Source organism: Belonocnema kinseyi, chromosome 3 (genome assembly GCF_010883055.1).
Source record: "Belonocnema kinseyi isolate 2016_QV_RU_SX_M_011 chromosome 3, B_treatae_v1, whole genome shotgun sequence".
Taxonomy (NCBI): domain Eukaryota; kingdom Metazoa; phylum Arthropoda; class Insecta; order Hymenoptera; family Cynipidae; genus Belonocnema; species Belonocnema kinseyi.
The window spans coordinates 143,865,151-143,882,728 of NC_046659.1; the positions used below are offsets into that span (position 1 = coordinate 143,865,151).

The following is a 17,578-nucleotide window of genomic DNA, read 5'->3' on the forward strand; positions in this document are numbered from 1 at the left end:
AAGAGGGAGCTCTTCTTAATATTTTGACACCAAAATCATGTCGATACACCTTACCGACTGCGAGTAAAGCCACCCACGCTTTAACTTGACAGACTGTAGCCACATTGAACCTCTAGTTTAAATTTATCAAAATACTATACTAAATGCATCCTTCACTCAAAATTTATAAAATTATTAGGCACAGCGAACTTCCAACTCGGAAGTTCATAAAGTACCGACGACAATGGACCCCCTACTCTACATTTTCCAGAGTAGCAGCTTCAGCTGAACCCTACCTCTCAAAACTTCACAATTTATTGAGCGAAACAGACCCCATACTCTAAATTTTCCAAAATATTAACGACAGTGGAACATCTTCTGGAAATTTTTTAAAGTTTTAGCTACAGCTGGTCCTAGCCTTGCTGCTGGAAAAAATACGTATTGTCCATGCAAAATGTTGCGAAACAGTGAAAAAATTCTTGCCTAACTTTTTGCTAGGAATAACTTTGATTTTACGATTTTTCCATACCCCGCATATTCAAAAGATAATATTTAAGTTACGGAAAAAAGATACCCATTTTGTTAATTTTCAACTTTATACATTTTTTGTTATTTTGTTGATGCATTATGTATAACATTAACTTCAGATAAATTTTTCGTTTGTATTTAATTGAAAAAAGAAATTTTACCTTGGGATTTTTATTATGCGTCTTAATAGCGTATATTTGAAAGATAAAGAAAATAATTGTTATTTTTGCTAGCTTTTACCGTTTAATATTAAACAGGTGTTGTAGTAATTAATGATTAGGAATGATCTATGGGCAATAAACTCAGAAATAATGGAAATTTTTTAGATTTTGAATTAAAAATCCTCCTACCTATACTTTATTTGCTTTTGAAGTATAAATAAGGCGTCATTATTTTATATAAGTCATTTCTAATATTTCGCAACCATTCAGTCTCAGTTTATAGGAAATTCATAAAAAAGCACTTTTTTGATATTGCTTCTGCTCAGAAAAATGAAGATATTTAATGAAATTTTACTTTTAGCGCTTGTGGGTTTGCTGAATTTCAAGCGTAAGTGTAATATAATATTAAAATTAACATGCATGTTAAATTAAAACTTTAATCGTATTTTTTTCGAAAAGTTTCATATATTCCCAGTATTTAAATAGCAACATGCACTTTAGTATTTCAATATAAATGGGGACCAATTCAGTAATAAAAAAAGTTCCAATCAAGCCCCCGGGAACCCCTACTCCGGAAACAATATGGTAAATTTCATGAATACTTAAGTCATTCTTTTTTCACCTTTGATTTATAAACATGTCAAAAATCTTAAGTTAACACTGTACAAAGTCTTCAGAAATTAATGTCAGTTTTTTCTTACAAAATTAGGTGCAGGTGGAATAGGTGGAATTAACGAATTGCTTGAAAAACAACTTTTTGTAAAAATGCAGGATGGCTCTACTTATCGTGGTACTATCCACCCGTACCCCAATGAATATATACCCTTCTGGTTGCGGTGTGATGAAGATCATGTTTCTGCTTATTTTGCTTATATCCGAACAGCAAACAACCAAAGTTATGCTTTAAATATAATCTCGGAAGATCCACTTCCTCATCACGTTCCCGGTATTCACCGTCCATGGAACGCTTGGATGAGACTACGAAATAATGAATATTATGAAGCTAGCAATTTTCAGGTATACCCTGTAAAAGAACATAACCATTTTGGTATGACTAAAAGGAAATCAAGCAATTTGCCAAAAAACAACCACATATACATTTCAGTACCACGTTGTCACGTGTACAGTTCAGTTTTACGAGAACATATTCCACTATGATTGGTCAATTTTTAATGCCAAGGATGTGCTTATTATATTCTACTTCAATAATTTCTTATATTCCTGAAAAATTTAGATATATCTTGCACTACAAATTATGTACATTCGGAGAAATAAATTAACCAAATAGTCACTTACCCACATTAAAGTGTTTGTATTCATTCTTTAGTGCAAAATAATTTTTAAATTTAGGCGTCGGGTACATTTATTTTCGACGTTGCTTATGAGACGTAATATCCACAGTTTTTATTTTTGTCTAGTAATTGATTTATTAAGGGCTTCACAAACTTGAAAAAATTAATATAAAAATTAACTCATAGAGTTCAAGCATGTACCAAATCAATTTTCTCTGCAAACAAACTTTGCTTTTCAAGACATGTTTGTCACCCTGCGCAGCACATTTTCGGAGCACTTATCATTTGAGGCCATCATTGAAACTGGTTTTCCTAACTATAAAAAAAGAATTTTCCTTCCTCGAAGTAAATTTCACTAAATATTAAACAAAATATATATTTTTTAAAATATCATGAAATCATACCTAACAACTTGATCAGCAAGAGAATAATCCAAGAATGTAATGATATTTAATTTCTTTGCATTAATGCGAATTTTCTCATAAACTGAATAGATAGATAAAATGAATAGTTCCAACATCACATTAATATAATACACTTCATCATAAATGATGTAAAATTTAAAAAAAAAATGTTATAGATTGCTTAAAGTCGAAAATTAATTCTTGAAAAAATTAATTCTAATGAGCCTCTTTGTTAAAAAACTATAAAACTCGATTATATTTCATGATAAGATTAAATGGATTAGGCTTAATCAAATACTAATTCACAAAGTATTTAAATTTGAGAACGTATACTCTTTTCATGAGTCCTCTGTAAGACAAAAAATTTTGGATAAATAACTTTTTACATTTGATTCCATTATTTCGATACAAAAATGCATTGTGCAAAAATACAATGTCGCAAAACAGAAAAAAAATTTTGTAAAACTTTTCAAAATGGACCAGTTCGATCCAGAGCTTTCTCGGCCTCTCCAATATTGAAAAAAAATGTTTAATTTGCGAAATAAAAAAGAAAAGATCTGTATTTCGTTGTTCTCAACATATAAAATTCTTTCTTATGCACTTCAAGCAATAGTAAGCTAAAAGTTTGTATTAAACATTACAATATAAGTATGTAATTTGTACTTTTTATTTTAAGCGATAATTAACGCTTAGCTTTCAAAGAGTTAAAAAATATGTTCTATTGCATTTAAAGCACTTTTTCTGCATACTAGAGGAACAATAATTAGTTTGAAAAGTTATCTAAACTTGTTTTCTTTTAAAAATAAAATTAAGACAAGGGCTCTCATCACTATTCAATCAAAGAGAAGCAGATCATTCTAGAAGAAACAAAAATATTTTCGGTATACTATACATTTGGGTTGAAGGTCACATATATATTCAAAAAGTAAAAGAAATTTATCGATCGAGTTTTATTTTTTCAACTCTAATGTTTTTCTCTTTTTGTACATTTTAACACGTGTGATACTAAATTAGAAGATAAGAAATTCTGATGGTTCTATGAGTAATAAAGTTAGCAAATATGGAAAATTTCCAGATGTGAGATCCATAAAAGTTAGTATATATGTCAGCGATTAATCATCTCAGCTCAAACGATCTTCTTCTTCTTCAAAAAAAAAAATTTTCTCTGTCGTTGCGTCTACTTAAATAAAATGAATATTTTTATTAAAACTCTAATACTTACGCTTTTCGGTTTTCTGCATTATAAATGTAAGTTTAATACTGTATTAAAATTAATAAATATAATCAATAGGACATATATATGCTTGAAAATATTTCAATTGAAGCGCTCAGTTAAATTGCTTATTCCTAATGTGTCCAGATTTAACATTAAATTATTTGTATGGGTCAAGCGTGATATTTGTCGGAGATATTGACTAAAATGTTTTCTTTATCTTACAAAATCGGAAATTTGATTAACATTTTGAAATTTAAAATTAGAAATTACAAAAACTGAAAATTTCAAGAATGAGTTCTCTACAATCAGATTGTTTCATAATTGCTTTTGCAAATTATTTAATGTGGAATTAAAAAAAAAAATATTTGAATTGTTAATAGCGGTAGTAGGTTAGTTGCCAAAAAATGCTAAGTCTGGAACCTGATGTACTTGCAAAAATTAATATGATCTGCATAAATTTGTAAAGCTTTTTATTTGCTGATCCGTAGAAGATAACGTATAAAGTCAGGGGCGTCGGAACCGTGTGGACTGGGTAGGTTTCAGCCCACTCACTAATATTGATGGGTTCGCGGAGTCCAACCATAAAATAAATAAACCTAATTATAAAATAAACCTAATACCTATCTCAAATTATTATTTTTGAACATACTTTTGGTAAGCCTACTCATGAAAAAATCTTTTCTACGCTCCTGTTTGCAGTCTAATAGATGCCTATTTTAGACGAGGAAATATCAACACCTACCGAGTGAAATAATAATTACTCGTTGTTAGTCTTAGGAAGTCAAATAGTGTTACATTTTGAATGGTTATGACTTTTTTTGCCCATATGCATTATAACCCGCATGTTTTGATATAAAAGACTAAATAGGGATATCATTTTTTTTAATATTAAGATTTAATCAGAGCTGAGAAGTATTTATCACAAAGATGAAAAAGTAATCGATCGTATTAGGAATAATTTACATGTTCAAAAAATATCTTTCTCAATGAAATTCGGTTTATGAGAAAAATTAAAGATATTCTTATAGTGTTTGAAAGGTTCAGTTATTCCTAAACGTAAACCTGGTTCCCTAGGTGTTCAAAATACATCTTCCTCAAGGAGGTTGTATCCATAATTAATATATAAGGCACCCTGAATAATTGTCCAATGTATCATAGTTCAAAGAAGTAAACCTGATAGTCTAGGTGTTTAAAATATATCTTTCTGTAGAAAAATGTTAAGTAAACTTGGTAATCCAGGCGTTCGAAACACAAATTTCTCGAGAAAGATGTATTTTAAACGCCTAGTTTACCAGGCTTACTTCTTAATGTGGTTGCATCTACTGACACTAAGAAGGGTGTCCTAAATTTCTCTTATGAAAAAAACTTCTTCAAGGAAGATGGTTTGTTTTTAAAATGGAGCTTCCTTAGAAAATATGTATTTTGAAACTCCTGGACAACCATATTTACTTCCAAGAACCATAAGAATGCGGAAAACGGCCGCAGAATTTTATGTTTCTATTCTAAACAAACTGCTATCAACAGAGATGTATTCTGAGCAACCGGACTAACAGACTTACTTCTTAGAATAACGATACCTTGAAAAAATGGTGAAAATTATTTAAATTTCACTTGTGAACGCAGCTTTTTCTACAAGGATCCATTTTAATAATCTGAACTACCCTGGTTTACTTTTTGGAACCACAAGGAATTCGATGCACCTTCTGAGTGACTTGAATTACAGGTATGAACACAACTTCCTCCGAGAGGATGACTTTTCAGAACCAGAACTACCAGGATTATTTTTCACGCTAACTAGACTTTTAAAAAGCAGTCGAAGAATCTTATATTTTTAACTTAAGGAAGATATATTTTAAGCACCTGTGTTACGTGGTTTGCTTCTTACACTGACAAGTTCTTGAAAAAAAGGTCAACATGAATTAAATTGCAGTTCTGAATGCACCACGAGATATTTGATAAACCTTTAGGGTAACTTAAATTTCAGTTATAAACAAACCTTCTTCGAGGAAAATGTATTTGCAAAACTTGAAAAACGGTGGAAGGGTTTTAAATTTCTATCGTCAACACACTTTCTTCAGGGAAGATCTATTTTTAAATTCCGTGGTTACCAAGTTTACTGTTTCGATTGACAACACTTGCGAGCAACAGTCGACAAATCCAAATATTTCTATGTTGAACATTAATTTTTTAGGGAAGATCGATTTTGAACACCGAGAATACCAGATTCAGTTCTTATAATGACAATACCTTAGAAAAGTGTCCAGGAATCTTAAATTTTTATTCGGAATAGACCTTCTGTATTCTGAACACACAGGCTAACTGGATTACTTCATCGAATTACAATACCTTGGATAAAAGAGTCAGGAATCTCAAATATCTATTCTAAATTCACCTTTCTTGGTGAAGATGTATTCTTAATACTTGGATTACCGCGGTTAGTATTTGTAATGACGAGACCTTAGTAAAACGGTAAAACAGTCTTAAATTTCTATTCTGAATAGATCTTTCTCGAGGAGAATATAATATGAACACCTTGAATGCCAAGTTTTTTTCCTAAAACGGCGATAGATACGGAGAAATATCTAGGTAATTTAAGTTTCAATTGTCAACGCAATTTCCTTAAGAAAGATATATTTTCAAAACTCTCTTTTTTCAACAGACTCTCAGGCTTACTTCAAGTTCTATAAATCCACAATCGATGCCTCAAATTTTTTAGAAGCTTGCAAGCAAATATGCATAACGACAATACTCATGAATCATCCGTAAATCATCACCACTTGATGGATACATAAGCCATTCTTATTTTATCTTTGATTGTTTAAAATTTGATCTTGATAAATTAATAGACATTTTTCTCATGAAATTAGGTGAAGATGGCATTCGTAAACACGACCAACCTCAGCAAGTTCTCCATTTGCCTGTGCATAACCAGTTTCCTGCAGATCACTTGTTTCCCGAAGATCAACTTTTTTTACTACGACAGGATGGCTCCACCTTTGAGGGAAATATCGAAATATACAACAATCGCAGAATACCCTTCTGGCTGCAACCTCATCAACCTTCTATACTGCAATTCGCTTTTATACGAACGTCATCGGGAGAACATTTCTTGAGCCATCTTAATCCACACCATCTTCATCCTAATAATATTCCTGGCTTTCATGGCCCAAGGGAGGTTCGCATGAGAATAGGAAATAACCGATTTTATTCAGCTCATGATTTTCACGTGTACCCTGTAAATGAACAACACCATGCTAATCCATATGGAAATTTCACTGGCAATTTCCCACTTGCGAACTATATATATATAAATGTGCCAGAAAGTTATGTCTATAGATCAGTTTTACAAGTCGGTTGGTAATCAATGGATTCCGATACGCCATCCTATTTCTAATCTGGGATATTCTAGGCATGTCGAAAAGGATATTTTCTTGATCAGAAATTTTGATATCCCTGAAATATTTACTAAGTACTATAATACTATGATGCTTTAATTTTTGATCCTAATGATATCACAAACGTACCCTGCTTCAATAATCTTAAATGTTCTTAAAAATGTATGTAGACATATATTGAATTAATAGTGTTGCGTTTCATTCCACAAATAAATAGTCATCATTTAGAAATACTAAAGTGTTGTTTTCCGAATATTTTTTACAAATTATGGCTTTTAGCATTAAAATGTGTATGTACATTTACTCTTTTTGAATGCATCTATTTGTGCACCCTATTCCTTCTTTAAGGACAAAACCATTTTAAAACTAAACATTGGATTGTGCTTTAGAAAACTTTTTGAGTGTGTCAAAAAATGTGTCAAAAAGTGAAAAAAAACTTCACTTTTTGAAATCTCTACAAGGATATCATAACAACTTTTCAATCTTTTCGAAAAATTGAAAATTCTACTTCTGATTGGACAAAAACAATTAAAGAATCAAAAATTCCATTTTGCGGTCAAACTATATAAGTTGTAAAAAATATCTATGGGCAAAAATTGTCTTTTAAAAAACTATCGACAAATTTCTGTTTTAATACTTTTTAATAGGTCAAGTCGTTTTTCTTTTATTTATAAAAGGAGCATTCAAAATTAAATGGATATATTTTTGGACACACGACACGCGTTAAGAAAAAGTAAATAAACAACATTTATTCACTTAAAAAAGAGCTCCAGATTTATTATTATTCTTTTTTTGATAGGAGGTGTAGCTTTCATTTCAATTGCGAAATATAGCATTAACAATTAAAGAATTAAATTTTTAAGAAAACTATGCAAGGTACCAAAAAAGATGAGTGAACAAAATTTTGCCTTTAAAAGAATCACAAATTTTGTAGAAATCACTTTTTAGTCATTATTAATTTTTTGAAAGGACGCATATTTTTTTATTTATTCGTAAAAAATAGAATTGAAATTAAAAAATGGAATTTTTGGAAAAGCCAGACAACATGCGATAAATAATAAAGAGGCAAAAGGTGACTAATAAAAAAAAAAGACATTTTTATAGATTCTCGTTATAAAAATATATTAGAAATAAAAAAATTAACTTGTTGAAAAAGGACACAAGCTTCGGTAACATTTTATTAAACACAATTTTTCGACTTAATTGTGACTACAAATAAAAGATGAAATTTCGAATCAAATAGACGATTTTTTAAATAAAAAGACAAATTTACAACAAAAATTTGAATTTCAAACCAATACATATTTTATTTTCACTGTTTAACATAAAAATATGAGTTATGAAGTAGAAATAGATATTCTGCGAAGTTAGTTAAATTATAAACTACAAAGATGAATTTTCACAAAATCTATTAAGGGATTGTCCATATATTACTTAAGACGTTTTTCTGTTGTTTGAATAAAGACGAAAATAATATTTTTATCAAGTTGAATAGGACACAGCGATATAAACAAAAGAAAAAATTCTTACGTAATATATGGACGATCCCTAAATGCGTCAACAAAAACTATGACTTTCTACCAAAATTGTTAAATTTTTAACCGAATAGTTAAATTTCTAGTTTAGAAAAATTTAATTTTCACTAAAACAGATCAATTTTTCAAACAAAAATCGGTATTATCAAAAGAAGTATTTCAATTTTCATGCAAAAAAGGTTTTAGTTAATTGTTTAATACGGAAATATGAATTTAAGAGAAAAGTCAATTTTCTATGGAATAATTCAATTTTCGAATAAAAAACGAAAATTGTTACAACAAAATTGATGAATTTTCATCTAAACAGTTGCATTTTTAGCCAAGAATAATGAAAATTCGACCTAAGCAGTTAAAATTTTTGAAGCAAAAAGAAAAATTTGCAGCAACAAAAAGATAGTTGAATTTTCACCCAAAAAAGTTTTCAGTTCATTTTTCAGCAACGAAATATGAATTTGAGAGAAAAAGTATATTTTCAAAGAAATATTTGGATTTTGCAACAAAATAGTTAAATTTTCAAACCAAAACTTCAAATCCAAAACTTGTTAACTTGTGACATATTCGACCTAGGATCTTTTACAAGCAGAATAAAAGAATTTCAAATTAAATTTGAATAATTGTAAATTTATTTTACTTGACAGTTATTTAAAGTTATAGAATTTCTTCGACTTATTCAAGTTTTATTTAAATCCCTGAATTTCATTTTGATGTTTTAATTTTGTAAATCACTTCGATAATGATTATATTCTTTAAATAAGGAACTTTGCATTTTAAGACCACAATTTTTATTAATCAGTTAAGAACTGTTCAAACAGTAAAAACAAAATATTTTAAAATATAATTGTTATGGTTTAAGTTTCTGCTGTTTTATGTTCGGTCATCTCGACTATACATTTCTTCGAAATATGACTATCTTGTTTATATTATTCCCACTCTGATGTAGTGTGTGAGGTCTGAGGACCAGAGACGGAGATTGAATGTAAGGAGAGCCTCGAATGAGAAATGTACTCTGATTCTTTTACTCCTTGCTCGAATAAAAATTTTGATACTGTATTTAGATCGAGTGGAATCATTTACGAAATACTTGCCTTGATAGACACAATTTATTAAGTGCAAATTAACAATAATAAACTGAATGTCGTCACTTTTATCAGTAAGAAAATTTCCTGTTTCAAAAATTTTTCTTTAAAGTTTTTAAATTTTCATGGAATTCCAAAATAAAATAAAATTATTATCAATTGTATTCAATACAATATTCCACTTTAAAGAATTAAAGAGAATTTACAATTAAATTTTCAACGTTTTAATTTTCCATGTCATAGAATTTTTGACAGTTTATATTTTCGGTATCAAAATTTAACTGCTTTCTAGAAAATTCTATTTTTTTTTTTTGCTTAATACTTCAAGAATTTGATTGAAATATTTTTTTTTCTTGACCAAAAAATCTTACTCAATTAAAAATCTACGTTTGCTGCCTCACATTGTAACTTCAATCACGTGCTGTAATCTTGAATATCCCTCCTTCCACTCTGTTAATTTCACCGGAAAATAATGCGTTCTCAGTATAGAGCAACAATTTTTCTCGTCAGTTCATACGCAATTCTTGGAATATCGTATTGTTGCTCTCTTCTCATTGTGTCTACTCACAGCAGATGAAAATTTGCACTGCAATTCTGCTTTTGAAGTTACTTTGTTTGCTGCATTTCAAATTTAAGTGTTACATAATATTTAAATAAATATTTATGATAAATTTAATATACATGTACTCAAAAATGTTTTCTTTAGAGCTGTTAGTTAAATCTTTTTACCTCGAAAATCCAGCTTTAAGATTTAACAATTTTTATTCATCCTGACGAGGCTTTAATTTTCCAAATATCTTTCCAAAATAGACATATGGTTCACATTGTCCAATTTGAAATTAGAAACTAAAAAAACTGAACAATTTCAAATTTAATTGTTAAAAAGTAACAAACAGGAAAAATATACTCAAAATTCAACTTTTGAAACAAGGGGTGTCAGCAAATGGATCACAAGTTCTTATACTATTATGTATTATTCTTATAATTATTATAATTAATAATTCGTCATACTTTTTCTAAAAAGAATAAATGAAGAGAAGTAGTAAAATATTTGTTTTTTGAATGTACAGCTCTTTCTCTAACATTATTGATTTCAACAAAAATATGTGAACGTTTATAAGGTGAAGTGAGCCAGGTTTGTCGGTATGGGCGGCTTTTTATCTGCTGATCCATGGAAGATAACACATATAGTCTAATAGACGCAGAATCTAAACAACGACATGTAAAGACCTTCTAAATAAAAATAGACTTGTTGATTTTAAGAGTCTTCTGGAATCAAATATGTCACACTGACATTAAGACTTAAATTTACAATAAAAAAACAATTACAAAACTTTGAAATGTAAACATTGAAATTTTTAATTATCTATGTCTATTAAAAATTGACTAATAAGTCAATCTAAGAATTGAAATCTTGTCAAAAATAAGGTTGCATCAACAAAAATAGGTAAATGTATACTATATTTGTTTACTAATAAGCCGTCACACTAACAAAAAATTGAGTTTAAAAAAAAGGCGGGAAGTGAGATGAGTCTTATGACCTCTCAATTGTAATACTATTTGAAATGCAATTTTTCATGCGGAATGCATATATGATCTATCATTTTCAAAGTAATGGTATTCAGGGAATTCTTTAAATTCAAGTAATTTATTAAATTCCAGAAATTCTTGAAATTCAAGTAATTATTTCAAGGAATTCATTCAAATCAAATATTTCATGGAATTCATGGAGTTCTAAAAATTCATCCAATTTAAGTAATTCATGGAATTCATCAAATTCAAGCAATTGCAAGAATTTATCGAATTCGCGGAAGTCATCGAATTCTAGGAATTCATCGAATTGAAGGAAATCGTCGAATTGAAGTATTCGATGGAATTCGTAAAAAACAAGGAATTTATTGAAATTGAGAAATGAGTGAAATGCAACGACTTCGCGAAATTCAAAGAATTCGCCGAATTTAAGTAATTCATGGAATTCATAAAATTCTAGGAATTCATCTAATTCTAGTAATTCATAGATTTTGATAGAATTCAAGGATAGAATTCAAGGAATTTATTCGTGGATTTCGTGGAATTCATTGAATTAAAGAAATTCTTGCAATCCAAGAAATTATTCGAGTTTCGAGGAATTGAAGGAATTCGTGAAAAAGAAGCAATTCCCGGAATTTATTTAAATTAATGAAAAAGTTTAATTCAAAGAATTTGTTAAATTTAAATAATTCATCATGAATAAATAATTCACGGATTTCGTAGAATTCAAACAATTCACCGAATTAAAATAATTCATGGAATTAATTTAATTTAACCTATTTATTGAATTTAAGTGATTCATGGAATTTATTGAATTCAATTCGTTTAATAAATTCAAGTAATTCTTGAAATTCATGGAATTCAAGGAATTTATTGGATTACAGTATTTTATGCAATTCATGGAATTAAAAAAATCACGAAATTCGAAATATTCTATGAATTCATCTAATTCTCAAAATTTAAATAATTAAAAGAATTCATGGAATGCAACAAAGTCATGGAATTCCAGTAATTGATGGAATTTGCCGAATTAAAAAGAATTCAGACAATTTATAGAATTCAACTAATGAAACGAAATGAAATAATTTATGGAATTCATGGAATTTAAAAATTGATCGAAAACGTGTATTTGATGGAATTTATTATTTTGTGAAATTCCTGAAATTCAAGGAATTCTTAGAATATAAGAAATTAAAGGAATAATGGAATCCATGGACTTTATGGCATTCAAGCAGTTTATGAAATTCAAGTAACTTATGAAACTCAAGAAATTCAAAATATTCAAGGAATAATTTAATTCAAGAAATTTATTAAACTCAAGGAAATTAACGAATTTATGGAAATCATGTAATTAATAACATTCATGGAATTCATGTAATTAATGGAATACATGTAATTGAATAAATTCACCGAATTCATTAAATTCAAAACATGAAACTAATTCGTGGAACTTAGTGAACTAACGCAACTCACGGCATTCGTGAAATTCGCAAAATTTGTGAAATTCACGGATTTCAAGTAATTTACGGAATCAAAGGAATTTACAGAATTCACAGAATTTAAAGATTTCATGACACTCGAGAAATTCAAGGAATTTAATAAATTCAAGTAATCTAGGAAAGTCAAGGAATTTAAAGAATTCTCGAAAAATATCTTAATAACAAAATTCACGGAATTCAAGAAATTTATGGTAGTCAAAGGATTTATAAAATTCAAGGAATTTAAGGGATTCAAGGAATTCACGGAATTCAATGGATTCATGGATTTTAAAGAATCAACGGGATTCATAGAGTTCGTGAAATTCAAGGAGTTTTAGAAATTCATGTAATTCAAGGAATTTGGTAAATTCAAGGAATTCATTAAATTTATCGTATACAAGGAATTCAAGTTACACATAGAATTCAAGGACTTCACGACCTTCATTTGATTCCAGGAACTCATGAAATTTATGGAATTCGCGGCATTAATGGCATTCATGTAATTTAAGGAGCTGATGGAATTCCAAGAATTCATAAATTTCAAGGAATTCACCGAATTTTTAAAATGTAAGGAATTCATATTTTTCACGGAATTAGCGCAGCTCACGGAATTCGACGGATGCACGAAATTGATGAAATTTTCGGAATTCACTGCAGTCAAGGAAATCAAAGAAATAATGAAAATCAAGGAATTCATCAAATTCACGGAATTTATTGAATTCAATAAATTCATGGAATTTAAGCTATTCATGGAATTCAAGAAATTCTTGAAATTTAAGAAATTCGTAAAATGCAAGGAATTCATTAAATTCATCGAATACAAGGAACTCAAGAAATTCAAGGTATACGAAGAATTGAAAGAACTCATTAAATTCATGGGTTCCAATGAATTAATGGAATTCGAGTAATTATTGGAATTCCAGAAGTTCGCAAAATTCAAGCAATTTATTAAATTGATCTCGATACGATTTTTTCTCTCCGTATCTAAAAGTCGCTTAATATTTTCAATAACTTTGACAGTATACGCTTGCAGCAAAAATTGATACAGTATACCTGAAAAAAAACTTTGAAATATTTTTCAGAAGCATTCAACCACCATTTATTTTTTTACAAGGATTCAAATAGCAACTTGTACTTTGATGTTTCACTACCGATAGCAAGTGCTTTAATTATCAAATAGTCTGTCCTATCCCGCCAAAGTCTTCCTTACTTCGCAAAAGAAATTTTGCGTTTCATCATTACATATATAGGTCATTTCTAGTTCACCTTTGATTGTGCGAAATTAGAAGAATGCCAAGTTCATCGTGTGAAAATCTTCGTAAATTAATGTCAATTTTTTCTTACTAAATTAGGTGCAGATGGGATGAATAACGAACTTCCTCCGCACGATCTTTTTGTAAAAATGAGGGATGGATCTACTCATATTGGACATGTGCAAGAATACCCCTATTGGATGGTGCCCGTATTTCTCAGGAATCATGAGCAACCTTTTCTGATGAATAAAGTTGTTGCTAATAGCCATCGATATGGAACTATGGAGCATCCAGAAAAAGGCGATGATCCGGATGATTGTAATCAAGGGATATTGTCAGTTGAGCGGATTTATAAACTGGGATATTCTGCGATATGACACTATGATGTTCTGAATTTTAATTCCAAGAATCTCCTAAATTTATTCTGATTAAAATATGCCTAATTTTCCTCAAAAATGTAGATATATCTTATTTCGCAGTACAAAATACATTACCCTAAAGCTTTAAGATTAAAGCATTTTAATTGATTAAATTATATATCTGACGACGCTACTTCAAACCAAATGTACTAAAGGTTATTATACTATTATATATTATTATTATTATTATTACCTATTTGTCATACTTTTTCTAAAAAGAATAAATTAAGAGAAAAAGTTAAATATTTGAGTTTGGAAAGTACAACTTTTTCTCAAACACCATTGACTTAAAAAAATATGTGACCTTCCGTAAGATGAGGCAGACCAGGTTTGGCGGTCTGGAGGCTTTTTATTTGCTAATCCACTGAAGATAATGAGTGCAGTCTAATAGACTCCTAATTTGAACGAGAAAATGTAAAGATCTAACAAATAAAAACATAATTTGATACTTTCGTATCACTAATTTTGACAAAGTTTCTAAGTTTGAGAATTTATTATGCTCAACAGATTGTGTATAATTTTATTATCTTTAGATTAGAAAAATGTTGAGTTTTTATAGAAATATATTAATTTTTTTAACGTGTAAGAGTAACTTATTTTGGAAGAATAATAATTTCTTTTGGAAAAATAACCGAAGATATTTGAACTATCAAACAATATTTAATTTTGTTTCTTTAGGGCTTTAAAAAGGCCAAACATACTATTGGAAGTGCAATAAAAAGGAATATTTCGGGTTTCAATCTTGTACAAAACCTACGAATTTTGTCGACGTCTAGTGAACATTGCAATTTACTTCTTTAGTTCATTTCTCAGTTTCAGGTTAACTCTAAAGAAATAAAATACAACGTTAACGAAAAATCGGCAAAACTCATAGTTTTGTACACGACTGAAACCCAAAATATCAATTTTTACCCAAATAAATCATCATGAGAGCATTAAATCTATTGTTGCAACTACAAATGCAATATTTTTCAAGTCGCTCTGCAAAAAAACTTTGTTTGGGACGTTTATCAACTTAATAAAATAAATTTGCTTTCTCACGTGTATTTGTGGATTTGTGAATATCACACTTTTTTGTAAACACAATAACTTAAAAACGATTACACATAAATTAATGACAGTTGCAAGACTTATTTTCATCATTAAAATCTTGGAAATAGCGGATGTATTTCTACAAATATTTATTGCATTTTTTTAGCCCTTTATAATATTTCAAAAACTTGTTTTTGAAGTAAAACTTTTTTTTCATTAACATAGTTCTTTTGGAAAAGGGTAGGTGAAAATCTTCCACACCCTTTCCCTTTCCCAAATTTATGCTTTTTATATAACAATCTTCAGAATTATTTTATTTAAAAATTTATGAACAAAAAGTCTTGTATATTCATGCATCAGCTTTACATTATATCCATTAAGAAGTTTTTCTGTTCAAAAGAGATGTTTTAAATATTGCAAATGTATATAACTTCTTTACTCTTCAATAAAGTATATTAATATTATAGGTCAATTGATTTGCCTTGAATCAAGGAGTGATTTTCGTTTTTGCATCAATTTTAATTTAAGTTAGTGAAAAAAGTTTTACTATAAAAACCAGATTTTTAAAAGACTTTTAAGATATAACGCAAATGCAATCAAAATGTTTAGAAATCCTTCCGTAAATTTGAAGGTATTAGTGCTGGAAATAAGTCTTCTAAAAACGTTTTATTAAATAAATTCAAAAAATTTCTAATGTTTTACGATTACAAAGTTTCCTTTATGAGGAAGCAAAATTATTTTATTAAGTTTATACACGTCGCTGACAAAGCTTTTTTCCAGAATGCTTTGGAAGAAATTTCAAACATACTAGCAACAACTTATTTGTCCTTTTGAAATCACTGAAGAGACCAAATTGAATTTCGTTTGGTAAGTTTAAATACATTTCATCTTTCCAGTAGAAATTCTGATTTTTACGCGATGATTGTCTTGCACAGAATTTCATTTTTCATTTAGTCCTTTTGTCATTGCTGGTTTGATTTATATATTTTTAAGCACTTATTTGTTGTTTAATAGTACTGTTAAATCTTTTTAAAAAAGTATTACTGTTTAAAAATGTATTTCGAGCGTTAATGCAAACGAATTTCTTATACCAAATTCAGCTCTGAATTTTTTTAAATGAAAAAGTGCGGAATTTACGTTTTATCAAAACTGTTGCTTTGCTTGAGTATTCTGAATTTCTGCACTAGTGAGATAGCTTGAAAAATTTTCCAATCGCAACTGTTTAAAGTTTGATTCCAAATGTTTTATGTGTCTCGCATATTAAAAAAAAATGTTTGAGCATTAGCAAAATGACATAAAATTTTTCTACACCTATTTACTTGCTATGTCAAGCTTTCATTAGAGTGACTAGACTAACAATTAGAAAATGCTTTTTTCTTCCCCAAGATAAAATTCGCTAAATAATAAAGAAAATAAAATTATTTTAGAAAGCAGGGTATTTTCATTTAGGTTTAAAATAAAAGTTAAGAAAAGACCTTATCACTATTTAGTTACAAAAGGTTTGTACTTATTATTAGAGCGCAAATTTTTTTCGCCAATTTCTTTTCTTAGAAGAATATTTCAAATTACTACACAAGTTTATGTTACTATATCATATTTACATCAGACCTGTCGTATAAAAGTTGCATACATGTTAATCGGATAATAATACATTTTTTTTGTAGCGCATTATTATATATATTAATTGCGTCTAAATTATCTCTTTTTACATGTTTATAATTTGATAGTGATGTAGCCTAATAATTTTTAAGGTTCTACGCTTTATAAATTTATCAAACATGGAAATTTTTTAGATGCTGCAGACTCTATTTATTTTAATGAATAAATAATACGTTGTTATGGGATAAAGGTCGAAAAATTTAGCAAGCTATATCTGACAAGGCTCACATTTATTGTAGTATATATTTGAATTTTTTGCTATTATGGTAATTTTGTAAAACTTCAATATTTATTTAACGTATTGCCAAATCAGAAATATGATCCACATTGCGAAATTTCAAATTGGAAACTAAAAACACTCAACAATTTCAAACTTAATGAATGTCAAAAAGGAATAATTATAAAAAAGTGTTCAAAGCTGTACATCCTTAAGATGGGATATCAATTAATGGATAATGTTCAAGCCGCTTCTAACACAGTTTTTCATACTTTTCCTAAAGAGGAGAAATTAAGATAATAAATTAAATACGAGGGTAGTTCAATAAGTCCTTAGAATGACCAACAGATGGCGCGCGAATCGCTCCAAATCATCTGTTTTCAGTCAGCACCACTCCCGACTAG

General features: G+C 28.8%; 2 protein-coding genes across 2 annotated transcripts in view; one reads left to right on the plus strand and one right to left on the minus strand.

Annotated features, from left to right (window-relative positions):
* LOC117170049 (LIM domain only protein 3-like) overlaps positions 1-17,578 on the minus strand; it is a 529,686-nt gene that overhangs the window by 422,740 nt on the left and 89,368 nt on the right. The gene's annotated exons all lie outside the window — the stretch shown is intronic.
* The window catches only part of LOC117170052 (adhesive plaque matrix protein-like), a 12,711-nt gene continuing 9,129 nt past the window's right edge, over positions 13,997-17,578 (plus strand). The window contains exon 1 of the mRNA XM_033356570.1: positions 13,997-14,165. Coding sequence (XP_033212461.1) covers positions 13,997-14,165 — 169 coding nt within the window. The remainder of the gene's footprint in view (positions 14,166-17,578) is intronic.